At 42.4% G+C, this 21670-nt stretch overlaps 2 protein-coding genes and 1 long non-coding RNA gene across 11 annotated transcripts in view; 2 read left to right on the top strand and 1 right to left on the bottom strand.

Annotated features, from left to right (window-relative positions):
* Positions 1-2441, top strand: part of LOC101434737 (cytidine monophosphate-N-acetylneuraminic acid hydroxylase) — a 144371-nt gene extending 141930 nt beyond the window's left edge. For all 8 annotated transcript variants that reach the window (XM_058285328.2, XM_058285330.2, XM_058285327.2 and 5 more), the window contains one exon: positions 1099-2441. The gene's annotated coding sequence lies outside the window, so the exon portion shown is untranslated. The remainder of the gene's footprint in view (positions 1-1098) is intronic.
* The window catches only part of LOC111765015 (uncharacterized), a 45176-nt gene extending 32063 nt beyond the window's left edge, over positions 1-13113 (bottom strand). The window contains exon 1 of one of the 2 annotated variants that reach the window (XR_011647064.1): positions 12934-13113. This is a non-coding gene — a long non-coding RNA (uncharacterized lncRNA). Of the gene's footprint in view, positions 1-6675; positions 6812-12933 lie in introns of those variants that run through there. The other variant, XR_002797479.2, reaches the window with a different exon arrangement.
* A 3291-nt stretch (positions 13114-16404) lies between these two features.
* Positions 16405-21670, top strand: part of LOC139437348 (uncharacterized) — a 39306-nt gene continuing 34040 nt past the window's right edge. The window contains exon 1 of the mRNA XM_071211072.1: positions 16405-16701. Within this exon, the coding sequence (XP_071067173.1) occupies positions 16405-16701 (297 nt within the window). The remainder of the gene's footprint in view (positions 16702-21670) is intronic.

The following is a 21670-nucleotide window of genomic DNA, read 5'->3' as shown; positions in this document are numbered from 1 at the left end:
ATTATGACTAGAGGATAGGAGGGAAACTAAGGAAATACAAATACAGCTGTATCACAAGGCTGTCTCAAATAAGTACAGTCCAAAGTTAAGTGTTGAGACTACTGTGAGGAGAGATTACATCTGACTTTTTTACATGACCTGGGAGAACACTGTGGAGAAGATAATATTTCAGTGTGGCGAAGAGGGCTTAAAGAATTGATAAAGTTTTTAATATGCTGAAATGGAGGGGAGGGATGGTAAGAAGAATAGCCCAGACAGAAAGAACAGGGGAAGTTGACAGGTAGAAGAATGCAAGGTGAGTTTGGGTGTGTGGTGTCATATCCTTGTGGTGTGGCAGCGTAGTAAGGGCAACCAAGAAAGGGGCATGAGTGGACCATGGAAATAAAGAGCCCAGAGGGCTCAGGGAAGAGGCTGAGCAGGTTCAGTCACTGTGAAGAAGCAGGAGGCAGGAAAGAAAGGGAGGCAGCAGATGCAGATGGAGAGAACGCCACGTCTAACGTCTCGGAGACGTCTTCCAACGACAGAAGCTGGGGCTGAAGTGCTTCTGTAGTAGGAAGAGAATGGAATAGGGCAGAGAAGGAAGTGATGGGAGATGAAGGTCAATGTGTGCATTTTGAAGCTTCCTCATGAGGTGGCCATAAAGTACACCTCAGACTTGGAATCTGGTTTCTTGAGTTCAAATTGTCTCTGTCACCTACTGTGTGATGTTGGGCAAATTAGTGAACTTCTCTGTGTTGTGTCTCAGATTTTCATCTGTAATATGACTAGAATAATAACCCCTGACTCCCAGGGTATTTCCTGAAGAGTAACTGGCACGTGGTAAGTGAAAAACAATGTCAGCTATCAACTTTAGGGAAGCAACAGGAGAGGCATGACACCCCACGACAGTCACCTGGTATATCATATCAGGAAGAAGGTGGCAGGAGAGTCGTATTTTTGTTTACCTTCCAGTTTCAGAGTCTTGCCTACCATAAAACGCCATGGAGTATATAACTTGAACTAAAGAATGAGAATAAAATTCTGCCAATACACTAAAAAATGATCGTGTTAAAATGTGCATTCCTACTATTGTTCATTGGTAATATCTTTAATTCACAGGGATGCCAAGCGACATGAAAAATTCAAGAACTTACTGATGCTACTTCTTGACCACAAGAAGCTTATAACAAGACACCATGCTTTATTAATGTCACAATAACTCACACGTTGCATTTGTGGGGTTTTTACACATCTCACATTTGTGGATCACTACATAGTCAGATTCATAAATATTTTTTCTTTCTCCATCTACAATTCTCTATAAACAAAGAATAACGGGAGGAGATGTGAATCCAACCATAGATGAAACAATAAGAGGAGGAAAAACTTCCAAGAAGATAATGAGGAAAAAGGAAGGGAGGGGGCCGAGGTGGGTTAGAAGGAGAAGGGAGGGAAGAAAAGAAGTTGATAAATGGGGGTCCAGAAGAAGACAATGTGAATTTTAAAAATTAAGATGGAATTTAAAAAGAAGGGAAAATATAAAAATAGACCATTTGTTTCTTTCAAGTAAGTCCCCAAATGGGGTCCATGAAGAGAGATGAGAAAGAAGGGTTCACGAGCTGTTTTCAATTTTCCAGAAAGATTTCTTAAAATCATTTGTTTACCAAACAAGGCTGCTGAGGCTGCCTCAAATGTCAGATTTCATTTAGACTGAAATTATAGTGATTCAGTGACAAAATTTTGTTATTTAATGCTGCTTATAAATTCTAACAATTAGGTAGATCTTTGATTAACAAGAGATATGAACACTATTAATAAAATGGATTTGGTACACAAAAATCTTTCAAAATCGTAGAAGAATCCATTATAAAGATCTCTATTGTGAAAAAATTAGGAACCCCTCTTCTGACCATTTAGATCATTATTTGAATGGTTAAAATAGGCACGTAATTTACCATTTCTGCTAATGTCTGTACTTTTTTATGACAGTCATATGATTGTATGGCACACAAAGTTTGCTCCTAGGAAAATGTGATTGTTCAGTACATTTTTGTTTTATTTGTTGATGTTTCTAATACATATACACTCCACTGATCCACAAATCAAAATTTATTTTCTAATTATATATGCTACCTCTTTGATTCTTATTGAAAGACAAGAAACCAATGGTGGAATTTATCTCCTTAAATCTCTAAGTTTACATTTGGTAATAAAAATCTTGATTACTATTTCTCATTAAGATGAATGCCAATAATACTTGATTATTCTCTTTCACGTCACACAATATGCATAAGAGAAACACTTGGAATTCAGGGATTGTACTTTGTGATTTACCTTAGATAGTAAATTATTCAACTATTATTGGGAAATAAATGTAATATGTTATATGTAATAAATGTAATATGTAATAAATATGTTAAAATGCATATAATGAGCAAATAAAAGACTATTTTAAAATACAATTTTTTTCTCACCACCAAGCTCATCTTTAATCTCATGCTATCCTTTCAGTCTTCTCCTGATATCCCAGCCCAACAATTCTCTGATACCACCAGGACATCCAGTTTAAGGACTCCACTCCTTTTCATGGCTCCCGAGGTGCCTCTGTCTCACTTCTCTTCTCATTCACCTTGGCTGGCTCATTTCTCCCGGTGCTGGATTCCCACATCACTTGCTGTCTTTCCAACTCTCCTATCTCCTAGCTCCGTTCCATGACTCAAAACCATGACGCCATCCTTTATACTTGTCAGACCATCTCCTATGCACCCCATGGGAAGGAGAGTCCTTCTCTCTAAACAGTAGGAGACGGCCAAACACGGCCTCCGACGCTGGACATTTGAGGCCGACAGCAGCTTATTAGTCACATATACTCACAGCCCTGGAGAGGGGGACACCACCCGCCACGCAGGGACACACACTAATTGAAACTGTGATTAAGCCATGATTAATTTCATGTGTCAAGTTGGCCAAGTTATAGTATCCAGTTGTTTAGTCAAGCACGCACTGGCCTATTGGTTACTGTGCAGGTGTTTGATAGATGGATTTACATCATGAACAGTTAGTTGACTGTATGGATGGCTAACTGCATCTTCAATCAACAAAGGAGAATGCCTTCAGCAATGAGGAAAGTGTCATCATCCAATCAGTTAGAGGTCTTAAGGCACTAACTGAGTATTTCAGAGGTCAGAAAGAAGTTCTGCCTTTTCACCAGCCAGCCAGCTTCTCCCAGGGAATACATATTCACCTCATCAGAGTTTCCAGCTTGCAGTCTGCTTTACAGAGTTTGGATGTGCCAGACTTCAGAATGACCTTTTTTGAAATTTCCAGCTTGCAGCCTTCCCTACAGAATTCAGTTTTGGCAATCTCCATGGGTGCCAAAGCCAATTCCTATGATAAATCTCTTTCTACAGTCTTATCGGTTCTGGAGAATCCTGACTAATGCAAACAAAGCAAACTTCAGGCCCAGATGGCTTTTATCAGTGAATTTTTCCAAACAGGTAGGGAAGACACAATGCCAACTGCTCTTAAACTCTCTGGCAAATATGAAATGAGAGAACATTTCCTCAACTTGTTTTTTGAAGCTAACATAATCTGGACACCCACACATGACAGGACATCTTGGGCAACAAAAATTTCAGGCCAACTTCAATAATGATGACAGATATAAGTAGCCAAAACAAAATACCAACAAACAGGCTTCAGCAATTTATTAAAAGGATAATCCATCACAACTAAATTGGGTTTCTTCCCAGAATGCAAGTTTAGTCCAACATTTGAAAATCAGAGAATGTATTTCACCACATTCATTGAATAAAAGAGAAAAATCATAGTATCATCTCAATAGATGGGGGGAAAGCATTTGACAAAAACCAACATCATTTCACTGTAAAAATTCTCAACACACTAGGAATAGGTAAGAATTTCCTCAGCCTCATAAAGGGCATCTACAAAAAACCCACAGGCAACATCACACTTAAGGGGGAAAGATGGGTTGTTTTATACCTAAGATTAGGAAGAAGATAATGATATTCACTCTTGTCACCTCTATTCAACATTTTACTGGAAGTTCTAGCCAGGGCAATTAAGCAAGAAAAAGAAATAAGTGCCCAGACTGGAAAGGAAGAAGTAAAACTATCTCTATTCACAGATGACTTGATCTTGCATATAAAAAATCCTAAGGAATCCACTGAACTATTAGAATTAGTAAATGAGTGTTGTAGGGTTACAAAATACAAGATTAATACACAAAAATCAACTGTATTTCTACACACTTGCAATGAATAATCTGAAAATGAAATTAAGAAAACAATTCCATTCACAATAGCATCAAAAAGAATAACATACTTAATAAAAATTTTAACAAAAGAAATGAAAAACTTATACTCTGATAACTGCAAAAGATGGTTGAAAGAAATAAAGAATATCTAAATAAATGGAACAGCATCCCATGACCAAAGATCGAAAGACTTAACACTGTGAAGATGGCAATACTCCTCAAATTATCTACAGATTCAGGGCAATCCCTATCAGAATCCCAGGTGATTTCTTTGTAGAACAGACAAACTGATACTAAAAGTCCTATGGAATTACGAGGGACTTAGAACAGCCAAAGCAATCCTAAAAAAGAAGAACAAAACTTACTACAAAACAATGGTAATCAAGACAATGGTACTGGAACAAGGATACACATACAGTTCAGTGGAATGGAACTGAGAGTCTAAAAATGAATCCAAGTATCTATTTATGGTCAACCAATTTTTAACAAGAATAGTCTTTTCAGTAAATTCTATTGCGACAACTGGATATCCACATGCAAAAGAATGAAGGTGAACCCTTACTTCACATAATATTCAAAAAATTAATTCAAAATCAATCAAAGACATAAATGTAAGAGCTTAAATTATAAAACTTTCAAGAAAACATTGGGGTAAATCTTCATGATCTTTGATTTGGCAATGATCTCTTAGACATGATCCCAAAGGATAAGAAACAAAAGATAAAATAGATAAATTGGACTTCATCAAAATTAAAATGTTTATGTTTCAAAGGACAGCATCAGGAAAGTGAAAAGACAACACGCAAAATGAAAATATTTGCAAATCGTATACGTGATAAAGTACTTGTATCCAGAATATACAGTGCTTGCTTCACCAGCACATATACCAGAATGTACAAAGAACACTTATAATTCCATAATAAAAAGACAAATAGCCCAATTTAAAAATGAGCAAAATTTCTGAGTAGACATTTTTCCAAGGAATATATACAAATGTGATAAAGTACTTGTATCCAGAATATACAGTGCTTGCTTCACCAGCACATATACCAGGATGTACAAAGAACACTTATAATTCCATAATAAAAAGACAAATAGCCCAATTTAAAAATGAGCAAAATTTCTGAGTAGACATTTTTCCAAGGAATATATACAAATGACCATTAAGTACATGAAAAAATGCTTGGTGCTACTGGTCATCAAGAGATGCAAATCAAAACCATAGTTTGATTCTATCTCACACATACCAGGACAGTTAGAGTCAAAAACTCAGATACCAAGATGTGGAGAATTTGGAACCTTCCCGCACTGCTGGTGGGAATGTAAACCAGAGCAGGCACTTTGGAAACATAGAGATACCGTATTACCCAGCAATTTTACCCTTAGGTACATAACCATGAGAAATGAAAACATATGTCCACAGGAAAACTTGTACCCGAATGTTCATAGCAGCATTATTCAAAATAGTCAAAAGGTGGGAAACAACCCAAATGTCCATCAGCAGATAAATGGATAAGCACAATGTGGCACATCCATACAACAGAATATTGTTTAACCATAAAATAAATGAAGTACTGATACATTCTACAGCAGAGATGAGCCTTGAAAACATGCTACGTAAAAGAAGCTAGTCACAAAAGACCACTAGCTCCGTGACTCCATACATATGAAAGTCCAGAATAGGGAAATCTATAGAAAGAGAACGTAGATTAGTAGTTGCTTAGGACTGGTGGTGGGAGGGGGGACACAGCGAGGGATAGCTAAAGGGTACAGGGATTCTTTCTTTCTCTCTCTCTCTCCCTCTCTCTCCCTCTTTCTTTCTCTCTCTCTCTCTCTCTCTCTCTCTCTCTCTCTCTCTTTCTTTCTTTCTTTTTCTGTTCTCTCTCCCTCTCTCCCTCTCTCTTTTCCCTCCCTCCTTCCCTCCTTCCTTCCATAATTCAATTTCTAACAATTAATGAAGCTCTTGCACATGTCCCTAGAAGAGAAACTAGAATACTCTGTAACTGTTTGTAATGAAGACTAGAAACAATACTAAAGTCCATCATATCAGAAAATGAATTTTAAAATTATGAAATATTCTACAGTGAAAATAATTACTTGTACCAACTTGGATGAACCCCAGGGATATCATCTTGAGAGAGAGAAAAAAAACAACTTGCAGAAGAGAAACACAAAATTATTCCATTTATGCTATGAATAGACATGCAAATTAAACAATATGCTCTTTAGGAATATAAACGCCTATGGTAAACGATAAAGAAAGGCCAGTTAATGACAAACATAAAAGTCATGAGCATGTTTACTCTGATGGAGGAGGGAAGGGGACAGGATTGGGTTACGCTCCAAAGCTGGGCCTTTGGGGATAACCAGAGATGTAGGAAAAAAAAAACCTTTTAACAAGAGAGTTAGGCAGAACTTACATTTCTTATCTCTGCAGACAGGAGCCAAGGTCGGTCTAAAGTGACTCAGACCCAACTTCCCATGCTGTGGTTTTACTCTTGCTTAAATACCCAAGTTACTACTTAGCGTTTGCTTTCATCACACAGTAGCTTTTACCCATATGGACGAAAACACTTAGCTGGTTATATAATTGTATGATCAGTATGTTCAGGAAATCAAGCTTGCACATACATTGCACGATCAGAAAAGGGGCAGATAACTCCACCCCTGGGTGGGAGTTTTACTGTGTGAATTAAGCAAGTTGAAGTGAGGCCAGCCAGGGGCTGCTTCTGTGCAGGTCCAGTCAGGCGGTTGGTTGAAGCTGGTTTTCATACTTCATTGCTTTAACAGGATGTTCTTGACCACGAGAAACAAAATTTGGCACCAAGAGAGGGTGGCATCTCATTACTTTCTAATTTACATGTAATTCATTTCTTTGTATCCTAGCAACAGGGAGAAAAACAAGTTACTTATAGGTATTTGGTCATCCTACATCCATCAGAGGTACCCAGTGGACTTTAATAAGTAATGGTAATTCTATTTTAACTCGATGATGAGCACCAGGGTGTTTCTATCTTATTTTTCATTAATTTGTATCTATTCACTATTTAACAAAACCAATTCTTGTAAGACTACTTAGATAATTTGAAGAACATTTTACTAAGATAAATTAAAAGAATGCATTTTATGCTAAAGAAGGCAGTTAACAGTGAAAATTGTGGTAAGACCAGTAACATCTTGGATACAAGTAACGACGTTAGAACAGTGAGGAAAACAAAGGCAATATTTATATACTTCTAGAAATAGAAAACTAAAGAGGAATAAGGAGGAATGGTTCGTTAAACTGAAGACAGACGCTGAAAGTAGATAAGGTTATTTAAGGGACTGGTGTGGACTACGGATAGATTTGTCACATTTAGGTTTTTTTCTGGAGTTTCCTTTCTTCCTTAAAGTTGCCATACCTTTTTTTTTTTTACTTAAAAATTTTATTGAAGTGTATCATTCATACATGACCATATATAAACAACAAGTGTATAGTAAAAGTTGTGAACTTGCAAAACAAACGTGGGTCTCATCACACAGGACTCCCATACATCACCTCACCACCAACACCTAGCATTGTTGTGAAACATTTGTTACAAACTGTGAAAGAGCATCATTAAAATATTAGGATCAACTAGAGCCAATATCTTACATTTGGTATATTTTCCCCCAGCCCACTGGATTATTAACACCCTATGTTAGCATTACGTATTTGTTGTATTTAATGAGAGAATGTTCTCATATTTGTTTTGTTAAAGAGTCCATTTGTTAGAGAGTCCATCTTCCACCACTGGACTCCCTGTGTTATGCAGTCCCATGCTTTGTGCCGTCCACTCAGTGGCTCTCATTTTCATCACAGAGTTGCGCCATCATCGCTTCCGTCAATTTTAGAACATTTTCATTACTCCAAAAGGAAAAGCCCCACGCCCTCTTATACTGCCCTTTTGTTGTCCCTTAGAATTGACATAATGTACTCCTTGCCATATTACTGTCAGCCACCATTCACAAGTCGCATGAGCTGCAATGCCCCCGTGCATCACCACACTCCCAACACTGGTGTTCATTTCGGCTTCTTCGTCTCTCTGTCCTTCACCCTCCTGGATGATGTATGGCACTCTCCTGGTTTGCGGATCCCCAAAGTAGCCCCCCCAAACAGTTTTTGCCCTTCTTCTGTTGTTCTTTTTTGAAAGAGTTGAGCTCTGCCTACCTGCTCTGATGCCATCTTCCCACAAGTCCCTGTTGCCATATTTTTATCATCATTAAAGGAAAAGATTAACCACAGCCATCTATTCTACCAATGTCTTACACTTAAGCCACATCATGAAGGCATAAATCAAAATATTAGAATTTATTTGCAGTCTCCATATTCATTTTTATTACCAACTATATGTAACAATTATATATACATATTTTTTAAAAAGATTTATTTATTTATTTATTTATTTATCTCCCTTCCCCCTCCACCCCGGTTGTCTGTTCTCTGTGTCTGTTTGCTGCGTCTTCTTCTTTGTCCGCTTCTGTTGTCAGTGGCATGGGAATCTGTGTTTCTTTTGGTTGCGTCATCTTGTTGTGTCAGCTCTCCGTGTGTGCTGCATCATTCCTGGGCAGGCTGCACTTTCTTTCGCGCTGGTCGGCTCTACTTACGGGGTGCACTCCTTGCGCGTGGGGCTCCCCTAGGTGGCACAGCACTCCTTGCACGTATCAGCTCTGCACATGGGCCAGCTCCACACAGGTCAAGGAGGTCCTGGGTTTGAACTGTGGACCTCCCATGTGGTAGACAGACGCCCTAACCACTGGGCCAAGTCTGCGGCCAACAATTATATTTTAATGGCATATGAATATAATTAATCTTAGCCAGGACAATCTAACAATTACTTTATCTTTAAAATTTTAGGTTGTATAGCATCCCAACAGACTCTGAAAAAAACAGGCTCTAATTTATTGGTTTGGCACCAAGTAAAACAGGATACAATTGAGTAGATCCTCAAGTCTGTTGTGACAGCTGCACATACCTATGAATAAAAACCATTAAATTGTGTACTCTAAATGGGTGAACCATTTACATCATGGTTTACTGAATGTGTTAAGTCATTGTTGAGATCTACCACTCAAGAAAAAAAGATTCCTTTCAAATATTGTTGCTCATTGAAAATTGATAATGCATCTGGTTACCCATGAACTCTGATGGAGATGTACAGTGAGATTGATGTTGTTTTCATGCCTGGTAACACAACATCCATTCTGTAGCCCATGAATCAAGCAGTCATTTCAATTTTCAAGTCTTATTATTGAGGAGATACATTTTGTAAGGCTTTAGCTGCCATAGATAGTGATTACTTTGATGGATCTGGGCAAAGTCAGTTGAAAACCTTCCAGACAGGATTCACCATTCTAGATGCCAGTAAGAACGTTGAGGATTCATGGGAGGAGGTCAAAACAGCAACATTAACAGGAGTTTGGAAGAAGTTGACTCCAATCCTCATGGATGACTTTGAGGGTTCAAGACTTCAATGGAGGAAGTAACTGCAGATGTGGTGGAAATAGCAAGAGAAATAGAATTAGAGCTGGAACCTGAAGATGTGACTGAATTGCTGCCATCTCATGGTAAAACTTGAATGGACAAGGAGATGTTTCTTATGGATGAGTAAAGAAAGTGGTTTCTTGAGATGGAATCTACTTCTGGTGAATACGCTGTGAACGTTGTTGAAATGATAACAAAGGACTTAGAATATTTCATCTACTTAGTTGATAAAGCAGTGGCACGGTTTGAGAGGACCGATTCCAATTTTGAAAGAAATTCTACTATGGGTAAAATGCTATCAAATAGCATCGCATGCTACATAGAACTCTTTCCTGAAAGGAAGAGTCAATTGATGCAGCAAATTTCATTGTTGTCTTATTTTAAGAAATACCACCCTAACCTTCACCCTGTGACTCAGCAGCCATCAACATCGAGACAAGACCCTCTACTAGCAAAAAAAATTATGACTCGCTGAAAGCTCAGATGATGGTTAGCATTTTTTAGCAATATTGTATTTTTAATTAAGGTGTGTACATTGTTTTTTAGACATAATACTACACACTAAAAAAGACCATAGCAACAGTGTGTAGAGACAGTCTGACATGAATTCTTCACAGTTTTAAAGCTCAAGGGATTTTTTTGAGAACCCATAAATAAATGAAACTATTTTCTTTGGTGACCCAGCTGCTCAATGCTGAATATGTCAACTGGCCTCTTCAACTGGCTAGCTAATAAGCAGCTTAGGAAAGGAAAACAAAGTTTACTTTTCCCAAGCTTTGTTTTTCTTTCTTCACTCCCTCTTTTTCTGGTAACTAAGTCCTGGTTTTAGTGTGTCAGAGGAAATGTAATCAATCTATTGATTGAGCTCTCTCCTATACAAGCAAATTAGCAGGCTAATAATTAACCATATTTATTGTGATATTCTTTGATAGGTCATTATAGCCTTATGATTTCAACTGATAATATTTCAATTAAAAAGTATTCCAGAAAAGTAAACAGCCATTGGGAATGTTTTTATTTTTTTAGACATGTAATATGAGTAACAAGAAGTGTACAGGATCGAAATGAAGAAAACAATAGAAGTTTTCCAAAGGACATAAAAATTTCAGAATAAATAAGCAGACATATTATGTTTCTGGATGTAAATATTCTGTTGTACCAATATCTAAATCTAGTGAAATCTAAATAAAAAATTCAGAAAGAGCTCCTATAAAAAATAAGAAGGACAAAAAGAAAAATCGGCAAGAGCTATGAATAGAAAATTCTCTAAGGAGGAACGACAAATGGGTGATGAATAAATGAAAAGAAGCTTAAGTTTATTAATAGGGCAAACAAAGATCAATGTACAAGAAGGGTCTTTTGCATAGTTATTTATCATTTTAACAATGGAAGGAACAAGTATTTATTATTTGAGAAATAAACATATTAGGAAAGGTCATGTTATATAGTCACTAAGAACAATAAGGTAGATCTCTACGTATTATAATGCATATTTTAGAAAAATAATTTTAAAAATTGCCCCAAATGGGTATAATATTTTATGCTAAAATACCATACTGCATAGTACTGTGTACATGTGTCTGTGTGCATATGTGTATTTGTTAATGCCAGGAAAGAAGATCTGAAGGCTTATCCCAATCTAGTAACAGAGGGCAGAAGGTAAGGGGCAGGAGGTGATGGGGTCCACTTCTCATTTATATACTTCCATGTTATCTAAATATGTTACAACGAGAAAGAATTCCTGTATTCGTTACATAATTAGGAAAGCAAAGATGTTCCTATACATAACATTATAGACCTGTAACTCCACCACTCTGACTCTGCTGTAATATTTTTAGTATTCTTTCCCAGCTTTATTCAATATTCCTTTTGTGACAGACTGTTTTAAGTTTTCTCCAGCATGCAGTTTTTCATATTGCTACATGCTGAAATGTTTTTATGTCTCTAGTCAATATTCCCCATTCTGAATGGGCCATAATTTTAACTCTTCTTCTATTGTGGGACTTTAAACAATCTTATGATGACTATCATTTGTATCAGTCTTACACGTTTTCTTTCCTTAGCATAGAGTTCTCAGAGTTGGGTTCCTGAGTGAAAGGATACGAACAACTGTGGCTTTTGATACCATTCTCCCTCTCGTCCAGCGACTCCACACGTCCCTTACACATGTGCGCTCTTCCTGCTCCTTCTCATGTGTTCACTCAGCACGGAGCCGTGCAAGCTTAGTTTTATAAAACGACCCCCTCTCTGCCTGCAAATCTTATAATTATACTATTTCTCTTGTACAAAGTCTTTCTAGAGCATGATCTTATTTTCTGAACGACAACAACAAAGCCCCGAAAATATGTAATAGCTTTTGAATTCTAAAGCACTAACCAAATGTAACTTGAAGAAATACACTGGCGCTCTACCTCCCCGGGAGGCCCACACTATTGTAGCGGCTGAATAGCACGGCTAGTTTTCTCTCTGACTGTCTTCTACCCAGTAAAGTGAGTCATCTAGATAAATTCTTAGAACAGGTCTTTCTCCCAGGGACTCAGTCCAGCCATTGTCCTGGAGTGGAGGAAGCGCGGCCTGGGATAAGTCTCAGGTTCCTGAACGGGCTCAGTCTTCCCCGGGTTGGTCCACTAGGGGGTCGGGGTGCCCTGGCGTGTCATGAGCTGAGTGGTCGGTAGGTGGCAGGAGAGGACCACAGCAGAACGGCGACCCGCGCCTCGCTCGTTTCCGCCCCTTCTGCGCGTGAAGGATGAGGTCGGAGACTCACTGAGGATCCCAGGATCACCCCAGCTTCCCGCGGGGGACCTAGAACGGAGCGGCTTCCTCTGGCCCCAGAAGTTGGCCCCGCGGTCTCGCCCGGCCCCTCCGCCGCGCGGCCAGCGCCCCCCGCGGTCTCCACCGCGCCGCCTCGCAGGCCCAGGGGGCCCGACACGCTTCGTGGAAGAGCTGGGTTAACTAAGGAGACCGCGGAGCAGGAGGGTAAAACTGAAAGCCGGGCACCAGGCACGACTTGCCCCATGTTTTAGAGGAAAAGCACCTAAAATCTTAAGCCTCTTACAGGATGGCGCCTTGGGGTGCACGCAATTCCTAACCATCCTTCCCCCTGCCCCCCAGCTCTCAAACCCAGGCGTCGCTGTAGGGCAAAGAGGAAAGGAACAAGCTCTCCTTCCCAGCTCACCTGGGCGTCCTGCGCCCACGCGGAGGCCCCCACGCCGCACCCCTTCCGTCCGCAGGAGCTGGCCCGGGTCCCTGCCCTGCTGCAGGCGGCGCAATTCCTCCCGGGAGAGATACTTCAAGAATTCCTCAAGGGCTTAGAGGGAAGCTGCAGCCTTCCCCATTCCAAGATCTCCCCATCATTGGCCGGGAGGGAGGGGGCAGCAGGGCCTCCCACGGTCCAAGGCAGGCGTGGGCTTTTAGTGGGGGCTTCTCAGAGACCCTCCCTCCAGGGCAGCCAGTACTCCTGCAGCTAACTGCCGACTCCCACCCACACATCTAGCGCCGTGCTTCTTTTTCGGAGAGTAGACTGAAATGCTAAGAAGAACGGAATGCTTCCCTAACGGGCCGGCTGGGGAGTGAGCTCGTCCCTTCAGGGGCCAAGCAACCGTAGATCTTGATCTTGGACATCATTGCTCACCCACCCACACTTCTTTTCAGAATGCACATCTTGGGGCCATCTGGAAATAAAAAAAAGGGGGGGGGCCATGTCTGGGACATTTACCTCCTACCGGACATCCCTTTTGGTACCCAAAGGCTAGATTTTAACTTTGAAATGTGATCCTGTAAGGATTCCATTCTTAGGGGCCTCCTGGGAGGGTGGGTGGAGATTGAGTATTTTATTCTTCCATTTACCTCCTTTAAAAACCAAGATGGGAGGATAGTACTGTAACCGCAAGTATCCCACAAGTGAAGGGCGCAGGCCTGATGTGTTGTAACCATTTAATACAGAGTGGTGTCCCTGCCCAAGAATCAGCTATAGAAAGTAAGAGCAATTTTTGATTTGGGAACGTGGAATGTGGCTTACTCACCACCCACTCTAGACTTGGAAGATTTTATTTCCATTAAAACGGCATTTCCAGAGCTACTCGTTCTGGTAATTGTAATTGACTCAGGCAAATGGCGTCTATTCAGCAGCAAAAATTTTCATTTATCCCTGCGCATGAAAAACTCCAGATGCAGTATTAATTCATCTCCACAAAAATAGGTCAAGCACAGGTTTATAAGGCACGGCCATGAGGCAATATTTCCAGAGGTTTCAGGCCAGTATTGCTCAGGGAAGGGGGAAGTAAACATCAATGACTTCAGAAGCCAGGTACACACATCCTACTGCCCTTAGTGCAGACCATCATTACTAAGGATTAAGTTCAACTGGACATTTGGGGCACAACCACCAAGGCATTTATGATTATTGCAACAATGAGTTCCAGCTACCCTAACCCCACCAGCCCAATTACCCACAAGGTCAGGTGCATCTCTGCAGAGCCTGCCATCAACTCCGAAAATAGCACCTGTGTTATCTTCGTATACATTTTACAAAGTGTTTATGAAACTGGGCATGTTATTATTCAATAAAAATACCCAGGAAATATGGCATGTGTTTCTGCCCAAAGAGAGATTCACCTTAAGCTCATTTCATCTGGAAATAAGTCATCAAGGAGGCAAAACACCACACATCACTCAACTCCCATCAGTGACTTGAGGCAGAAAAGAGGCAACTGGGAAGAAAAAACTGTGCTGCAAAACTGGGCAAATGAAGGGAGAAAGACTTCCCAGGCTAAAAATTGGTCTTGGGCTGATATGTTGCAATTTGTTAGAGAAAACAAAAACTCTTCAGGAATATAATTGCAAAACACTCTGAACTTCAAGTGCAAAATGTAGAATTTCCCATGTTGGTTAATTGACTAGTTAGAGTGTCTATGTGTTTTGTATCCAACATCAATGCCCTTTAGAATAAGTATAACTTTGGACATAGAAGATATAGGAAATGGTCAGTTCAAGAAAAATAGAAACATAAATGAGAAAAGAAGTTCAGTCTTGTTGCCACACCTAACTAATGGTTTTCATCAGTTCACATTGAAAATAAATGAGTAATTCATTCAAGAAACTCTCTGTATTACATAGTTTATTCTATACAAAGTTCAAAGTAATGGTTGTGAAACTTGGCTCTGATCCTTATTCTACAGAGTGGATTCAATTCCTGTTCCGGTTTGTACGGGCTCATGATTTGAAGGGCCTTGGGGGTTGGGGACAGAGATCATTCCTTTAGAGGATCTGCCTCACCACAGAGACAAGATTCTGAGTTGGTCTCAGATTGGGTAATCAGGTAAATGACAGCTTGCTTTTCCTTCCAGAATGCATCCTGCACATCTGGGTCCCACTGAAATTCCTCCTTCTTTGCACCTGTTATGGTCAGCCACCCTCAACTTACCTCCTGGATGTTTCCAGTCTGTACCTGTCTAAACCCACATTGTTACACACATCTGAGCACCTACCTGGTGGCCAATTATGTTGTGTGAACCTGTTCTTTGGATCTGTGAGTTTTGGAGGGCAGACCATCTGTTAATTTTCTCTGGTCATGGGAAGTGGACTTGGCCCAGTGGTTAGGGCGTCCGTCTACCACTTGGGAGGTCCACAGTTCAAACTCCGGGCCTCCTTGACCCGTGTGGAGCTGGCCCATGCGCAGTGCTGATGCGCGCAAGGAGTGCCCTGCCACACAGGGGTGTCCCCCGTGTAGGAGAGCCCCACGTGCAAGGAGTGCACCCCGCAAGGAGAGCCGCCCAGCGCGAAAGAGTGCAGCCTGCCCAGGAATGGCGCCGCACACACGGAGAGCTGACACAAGATGACGCAGCAAAAAGAAACAGATTCCCATGCTGCTGACAACAGCAGCAGAACACACAGCAAATAGACACAGAAAACAGACAACTGGGGTAGGTGGTAGGGGAAGGGGAGAGAAATAAATCTTAAAAAAAAATTTTCTCTGGTCACATTGCCTAACTCAGTGACATTTTCAATAAGTAATTATTGGCAATCCAGTCAATGTTTATTAAGCTATTATGCCAGGTACTCTGCTAAGCATATGACATGCCTTGTTTAAGATAAGGAAGGCTTTTTAATCCCTGTTTTTCCAGTGAGGAATCCAAAGCTCAAAGAAACTAGTTCAGTAATTTGTCCGAGGTCACACAATCCCCTAGAATCCAGATGTTTGTTGTCACCAACTTTATTCTCTAATTTGGATGGACTTAAAGAAAAAATGCAACCCTAATACAATCAAACTTGAATCACAGCTCAGTATTAAATTCAAACCTGGTCAGGGTGATGGAAATGTCCCCTAGTGTTGCTGCAAAGGCCTAGCTGAGGCACAGCCTGGCTACTGCACTAGTGGAAGCACCTTCGGTGTTACAGCTCAAGTCTGGGCCAAGGCACAAGCCTGGCCAATGTGCCAGTGGAAGCACCTTCAGTGTTACAGCTCAAGATGCCAGTGGAAGCACCTCCAGTGTTACAGCTCAAGATGCCAGTGGAAGCACCTCCAGTGTTACAGCTCAAGATGCCAGTGCAAGCACCTCCAGTGTTACAGCTCAAGATACCAGTGGAAGCACCTCCAGTGTTACAGCTCAAGATGCCAGTGGAAGCACCTCCAGTGTTATAGCTCAAGATGCCAGTGGAAGCACCTCCAGTGTTACAGCTCAAGATGCCAGTGGAAGCACCTCCAGTGTTACAGCTCAAGATGCCAGTGGAAGCACCTCCAGTGTTACAGCTCAAGATGCCAGTGGAAGCACCTCCAGTGTTACAGCTCAAGATGCCAGTGGAAGCACCTCCAGTGTTACAGCTCAAGATGCCAGTGCAAGCACCACCAGTATTACAGCTCAAGTCTGGGCCAAGGCACAAGCCTGGCCGAGGCGTCGGTGGAAGAACTTCCAGGGATACAGCTGAAGTGTTACAGCCTCCAGTGGTAAAAACACGGCTCAGCATTGCAGCTAGACTTGGTATTTGTAGCTTGACTCAACCATTCACAGCTCAGTGTGTCCTCTGTGGCTCAGCTCAGTGACTTGATGTGGGGCTTGACTCAATCTTCACAGCTCAATGTTTTTCCAGTCAGGGCGAAAACAGAATGTGCGCTCAGTGCTTTGGAGTCGCTCTTTATATAGTCTAGCCATGTGACCGCCCCTGGGGGTGGAGGCCCCATTATGATGTTCTGATTGGTCAAGCACTGGTTCTGAGCAAGGGCATTGGTTAGGGTTTGAAAACCCGATTAGCATATTATGTAAACAGGGTATCCTAACTGGTAAATGCTGATTGGCTGACTATGAAAGGTGCTGATTGGCTGACTACAAGAGGTTCAGACTGTCTGGCTATTAATTAAAGCAACAGATTCTATTGGTTGAAAACTCTCTTGCCCTATTGATTGACTCAGGATCCCACTTTCTATTGGTTAGTTCAGGATCCCTCTGCCTAGGCGTCCCAGGCTCAGTTAGCTGCTTGCTCCTTCTGTATTTGATCTTGCATTGCCCTTCATGTAAAGCCATGCTCTTAGGCCCTCTTGCATGCTTCTTCTCTGGTAGATGGACTAGAGACGTGTAGCCTCTTTCAGCAGAGTGCCTCTCCTGTGCCCTCTGCCAGGGCACAACTTGGGGAGGGGGATTTGATTAGGACCATTTTGTCCAGCCCCAGATATATATTCTATTCTGCAAGGACTAGAGGCAAGCTTTTATTTTTTATTTCTCTCTGCCCCCGCCCCCATTGTCTCCTCTCTCTGTCTACTCATTGTGTGCTCTTCTGTGTCTGCTTGCATTTTTGTCAGTGACACCAGGACTCTGTGTCTCTTTTTTGTTGCGTCATCTTGCTGTGCCAGCTCTCCGTGTGTGTGGCGCCACTCCTGGGCAGGCTGCGCTTTTTTTTTGCAAGGAGCGGCTCTCCTTACAGAGTGCGCTCCTTGTGTGTGGGGCTCCCCTATGCAGGGGACACCCCTGTGTGGCATGGCACTCCTTGTGCATATCAGCACTGCATGTGGGCCAGCTTACCACATGGGTCAGGAGGCCCTGGGTTTCAACGGTGTGGTAGGTGGACACTCTATCAGTTGAGCCAATTCTGCTTCCCAGAGGCAAGCTTTTAGAATGCTCCTTACGTGTCCATAATGCCTAGGCTTCTAAAACTACTTTGGGGGACAGTTGAGCAACTTGAGGGGGTCAGAGTGTAATGGCCCCTGAATGGTTTCCCAGCACGCAAGTATCAGTTTCAGAGGAGTCGGGGCAGATGATGGAACTATGCTCTACTCTTTCCCTCCCTCCTTCTCCAGCCCCCAGCCTGTGCCTCTGCTATCTTCTCTCTACCAGGGATATGTATTTTTGGAAGAATAATGTTCTGGGCTTAAAGATACATGTGGATATTTTGTTTTTCCAGCTGCAGCAAGAACTGCTTGGATCCTTTAGATTCCTGGAGGCTCTCAGGGATGGGGTCATGTCAACAATGTCATTCTCTTAGGATATTAGGGGGTATTCAGGGTTTTTATTCAAAGACTCCTCCTGAGATACAGCGGGGTAGGAATATGGTCCAAACTAGTACCTTCCAAATTACAAGTGTAAAATAGCAATAAAGTTGGATTTTATATTATTATTAAGTTCTACATATATTAAGCACTTTCAATATTCCAGTCAATATTCTCAACACTTAATGAGCATCTTCTGAAGCCCCATAATACAAGTATTTTTAAATTGTGCAACTTTGAGCAAATGACTTAACCGTGCCAAGCTTCAGCTCTCTTGTCTGCAAAACTGAGGTTGTTAGGATGATGAAATCAAATGGCCTACATCAAGGGCTTAGCCTAGCACCCAAGACAAAGTAAAAGCTCATCTCCATTTTACAGGTCAGGGATCTGAGACCCAAAGAAAGTGAGACCCAAGTTGGAGACCCAACATCTCCTGCCCAAAGTCACACAGCTGACCTCTGAACCTCAAGGGTAGATCTGTTAACCATTCTGCTATACTGCTTCTCCTCGTTAATTGGTGGTTGAATTAACTAAGTTCATTTGTTCTTTTTTTTTAATATTTATTTTTATTTATTTCTCTACTCTCCCCCCTGCCCCATTGTCTGTTCTCTGTGTCCATTTGCTGCGTGTTCCTCTTTGTCCCCTTCTGTTGTCACCAGCATGGGAATCTGTGTTTCTTTTTGTTGTATCATCTTGTGCCAGCTCTCCATGGTGCGGCGCCATTCTTGGGCAGGCTGAAACTTGTTTTGCACTGGGCGGCTCTCCTTACGGGGAGTACTCCTTGTGCGTGGGTTTCCCCTATGCGGGGGCACCCCTGCATGGCAGGGCACTCCTTGCGCGCATCAGCACTGTGCATGGGCCAGCTCCACACGGGTCAAGGAGGCCTGGGGTTTGAACTGCGGACCTCCCATGTGGTAGACGGATGCTCTAACCACTGGGCCAAGTCTGCTTCCCAGTTCATTGGTTCTTTTAACTGTGTTTTTGTCCCCTGACTATATTGTGTTTGGGGCTAAACTTGGGTGGTTAGAGCATGCTGCATCCCTCACTGCCCAGCCTGCAGGATGGGGGATGGAGGGACTGGGGACGAATCAATGCTTTCCATCACCACTATCAGAACAAAGCTTAGCTCTACTGTCAGTAGCTCTAGACAGGGTGACCCCGTGTCCTAGTGTGTCCCGGCCAGTCCTGGTTTCTACATTCTTCCCAGTCTAATTATTAAGAGTGCCTTCTTTTGCATCAAAAGGTCTTGGCTTGGACAGTCAATTATATGGTCACCCTATCCATATGATATCATCTTTAGCAAATAAAGAACAGTATGTTCTCTTAGCACGTTTGCTCCTTGCCCCTCTTCTCAGACTGTCAGCAGCCATGTCTACACACATGGATCTTCTTCACACCCCCTATCACCAATTGCTTTCAGCCCTCCACTCTTTCCTGAGTCTCTTGCTTTCAGATTCTCAGTTGTGGCATCAGGATTAAAGATGCAGACTCCGGGATCTGGCTGCTGAGATCTGTATCCTGGCTGAACCACTTAGAAATTGGCAAATCACTTCACTTTTCTCCACGCCTGAGCTCCTCATCAGTAGGGTGGAAGAATAGGATAGCTTTTGTGGGGTTGTTGTGAGAAGGCAATGAGGAAGGGAGAAGCTCCCAGTAGAGTGCTCGGGCAAATGAGCTGCCTGTGAATAATAGTGTTATTGCAAAAGAGATCATGGATAGCCCAGCAAGCCAGTCAGAAGGCCCTTCCAGGTTTACCAGTTGTCCCTGCCAGGCGCCAATACCTGGCCGAGGGATACAGCACAGGAAGATGAGCCACGATCCTCCGGTCTGGTTTAGAAGAGCATCAGTAGATGGCCTCATCCCTGCTAAGCCAGGCTGAAGGTGGACTTGCCTTACCAGTCAGGTAGGTAGACTATTGGAATGCACTACGAGCTGCAGTGCTGGCCTCTGGCCCAATATCTGCCATGCTGCCTGGGATTCTACTATGTGTTTCACACATTCTTGAAATTGTCTCAGCCTCTAAGAGTGCATGATTAAAATCCCATCTCTCCTTGAGGAGCCCTGAGGCAGTGACACCCACGCGCACACACAGCCGGCTTTCTCCTTCGGGTGCCCCTCCCTCTCATCTTGTCTTTTTTTTTTTTTTAAAAATGTATTTATTTATTTCTTCCCCCGGCCCTCCCCTGCCCACCCCAGTTATCTGTTCTCTGTGTCTATTTGCTGGGTCTTCTTCTTTGTCCTCTTTCTGTTGTTGTCAGCGGCACGGGAATCTGTGTCTCTTTTTGTTGCGTCATCTTATTGTGTCAGCTCTCCATGTGTGCAGCACCATTCCTGGGCAGGCTGCGCTTTCTTTCATGCTGGGCAGTTCTCCTTCTGGGGTGCACTCCTTGTGCGTGGGGCCCCAAGGAACTCCTGGGTTAGCTTCAGGCCTGAGGAGAGAAGGCAGCTGTGTAATTCCTCCATGAGAGAACATCTCTCACTGAAATCCTCTCAAAGTGCTTGCCCTTACAACTAGCAGTAACAATCCCAGTAATAAGAAGTTGTGAGTGCTACTAATCGAGAATCAGCTAAGGTGGCAGCTTGTCCTAGAAATGTCATATCTTATCCTGCTTCCATTTATTGGCCTTCCATGTTTATCTTTCAAGGCAGCCAGTCTTGGCAGGAAGAGTCTATTTTTCTGAATCTCTCCCATCTGGTGGTGGGGGGAGGGGAGGGAAGAGGGTGATGGAGGCAGCAACAAGGAAGATCAAGTTGCATTCCAGACCAACCTCTCTCTCTCTTTCTTTTTTTCCATAAGAGCAGCTACCCCTCTTGTTTCCTTTGAAAGGTCATTTTCCGAAAGCAGAGAGCCAAGACTCCCTCGCCTCTTTTGGTGGGCCCCTCCAAGTAAAGATTTTGGGAACCAAAATCAAATTTTAGAGGATTGAAAAGAATCCCTTCCATACCTCGAGACCCGGATTCGTGTGTAAGTGATTTATTAAGGAAACGCTCCTAGAGGAAGCCACAAGGAGAACCCAAGCCAGGGCGCCCTCTCAGGTAAAGTCAAGGTCCCAGCCTGATCCCGAAGGAGAGTTCTGCAGTGTGAATTCCACTGCAGAGTTCATCTCCACTCAATGCCTCATTCGTACGCCTCACCAGCAGTCCCCGGGCAAGAGATTCCCAGGCCCTTCACTCTCTGCACTTGGGAGCAACGTGGCTTCAGTAGTTCTAGTGTAGATGGGAGCAAAGGCACATGAAATGAATGAGGAGAGAAGTAACCATATGGTAAAGGATGGACAGACTCCAGGTAGAGGCCCAAAGTGCTCTCAAAGACTTACCACAGAAGACTGTAAAATACAGGGTGGCTGGGGGAATGCCTTTTGGGAGGATTAACTGGCCATAAAGACACCGTTTCTTTCTTTGAGAACGATCACCGACAACTACATCCATCCACCAC

The sequence above is a fragment of the Dasypus novemcinctus genome, chromosome 22, assembly GCF_030445035.2.
Source record: "Dasypus novemcinctus isolate mDasNov1 chromosome 22, mDasNov1.1.hap2, whole genome shotgun sequence".
Taxonomy (NCBI): Eukaryota; Metazoa; Chordata; class Mammalia; order Cingulata; family Dasypodidae; genus Dasypus; species Dasypus novemcinctus.
This window is presented reverse-complemented; position numbering and strand designations above follow the sequence as displayed.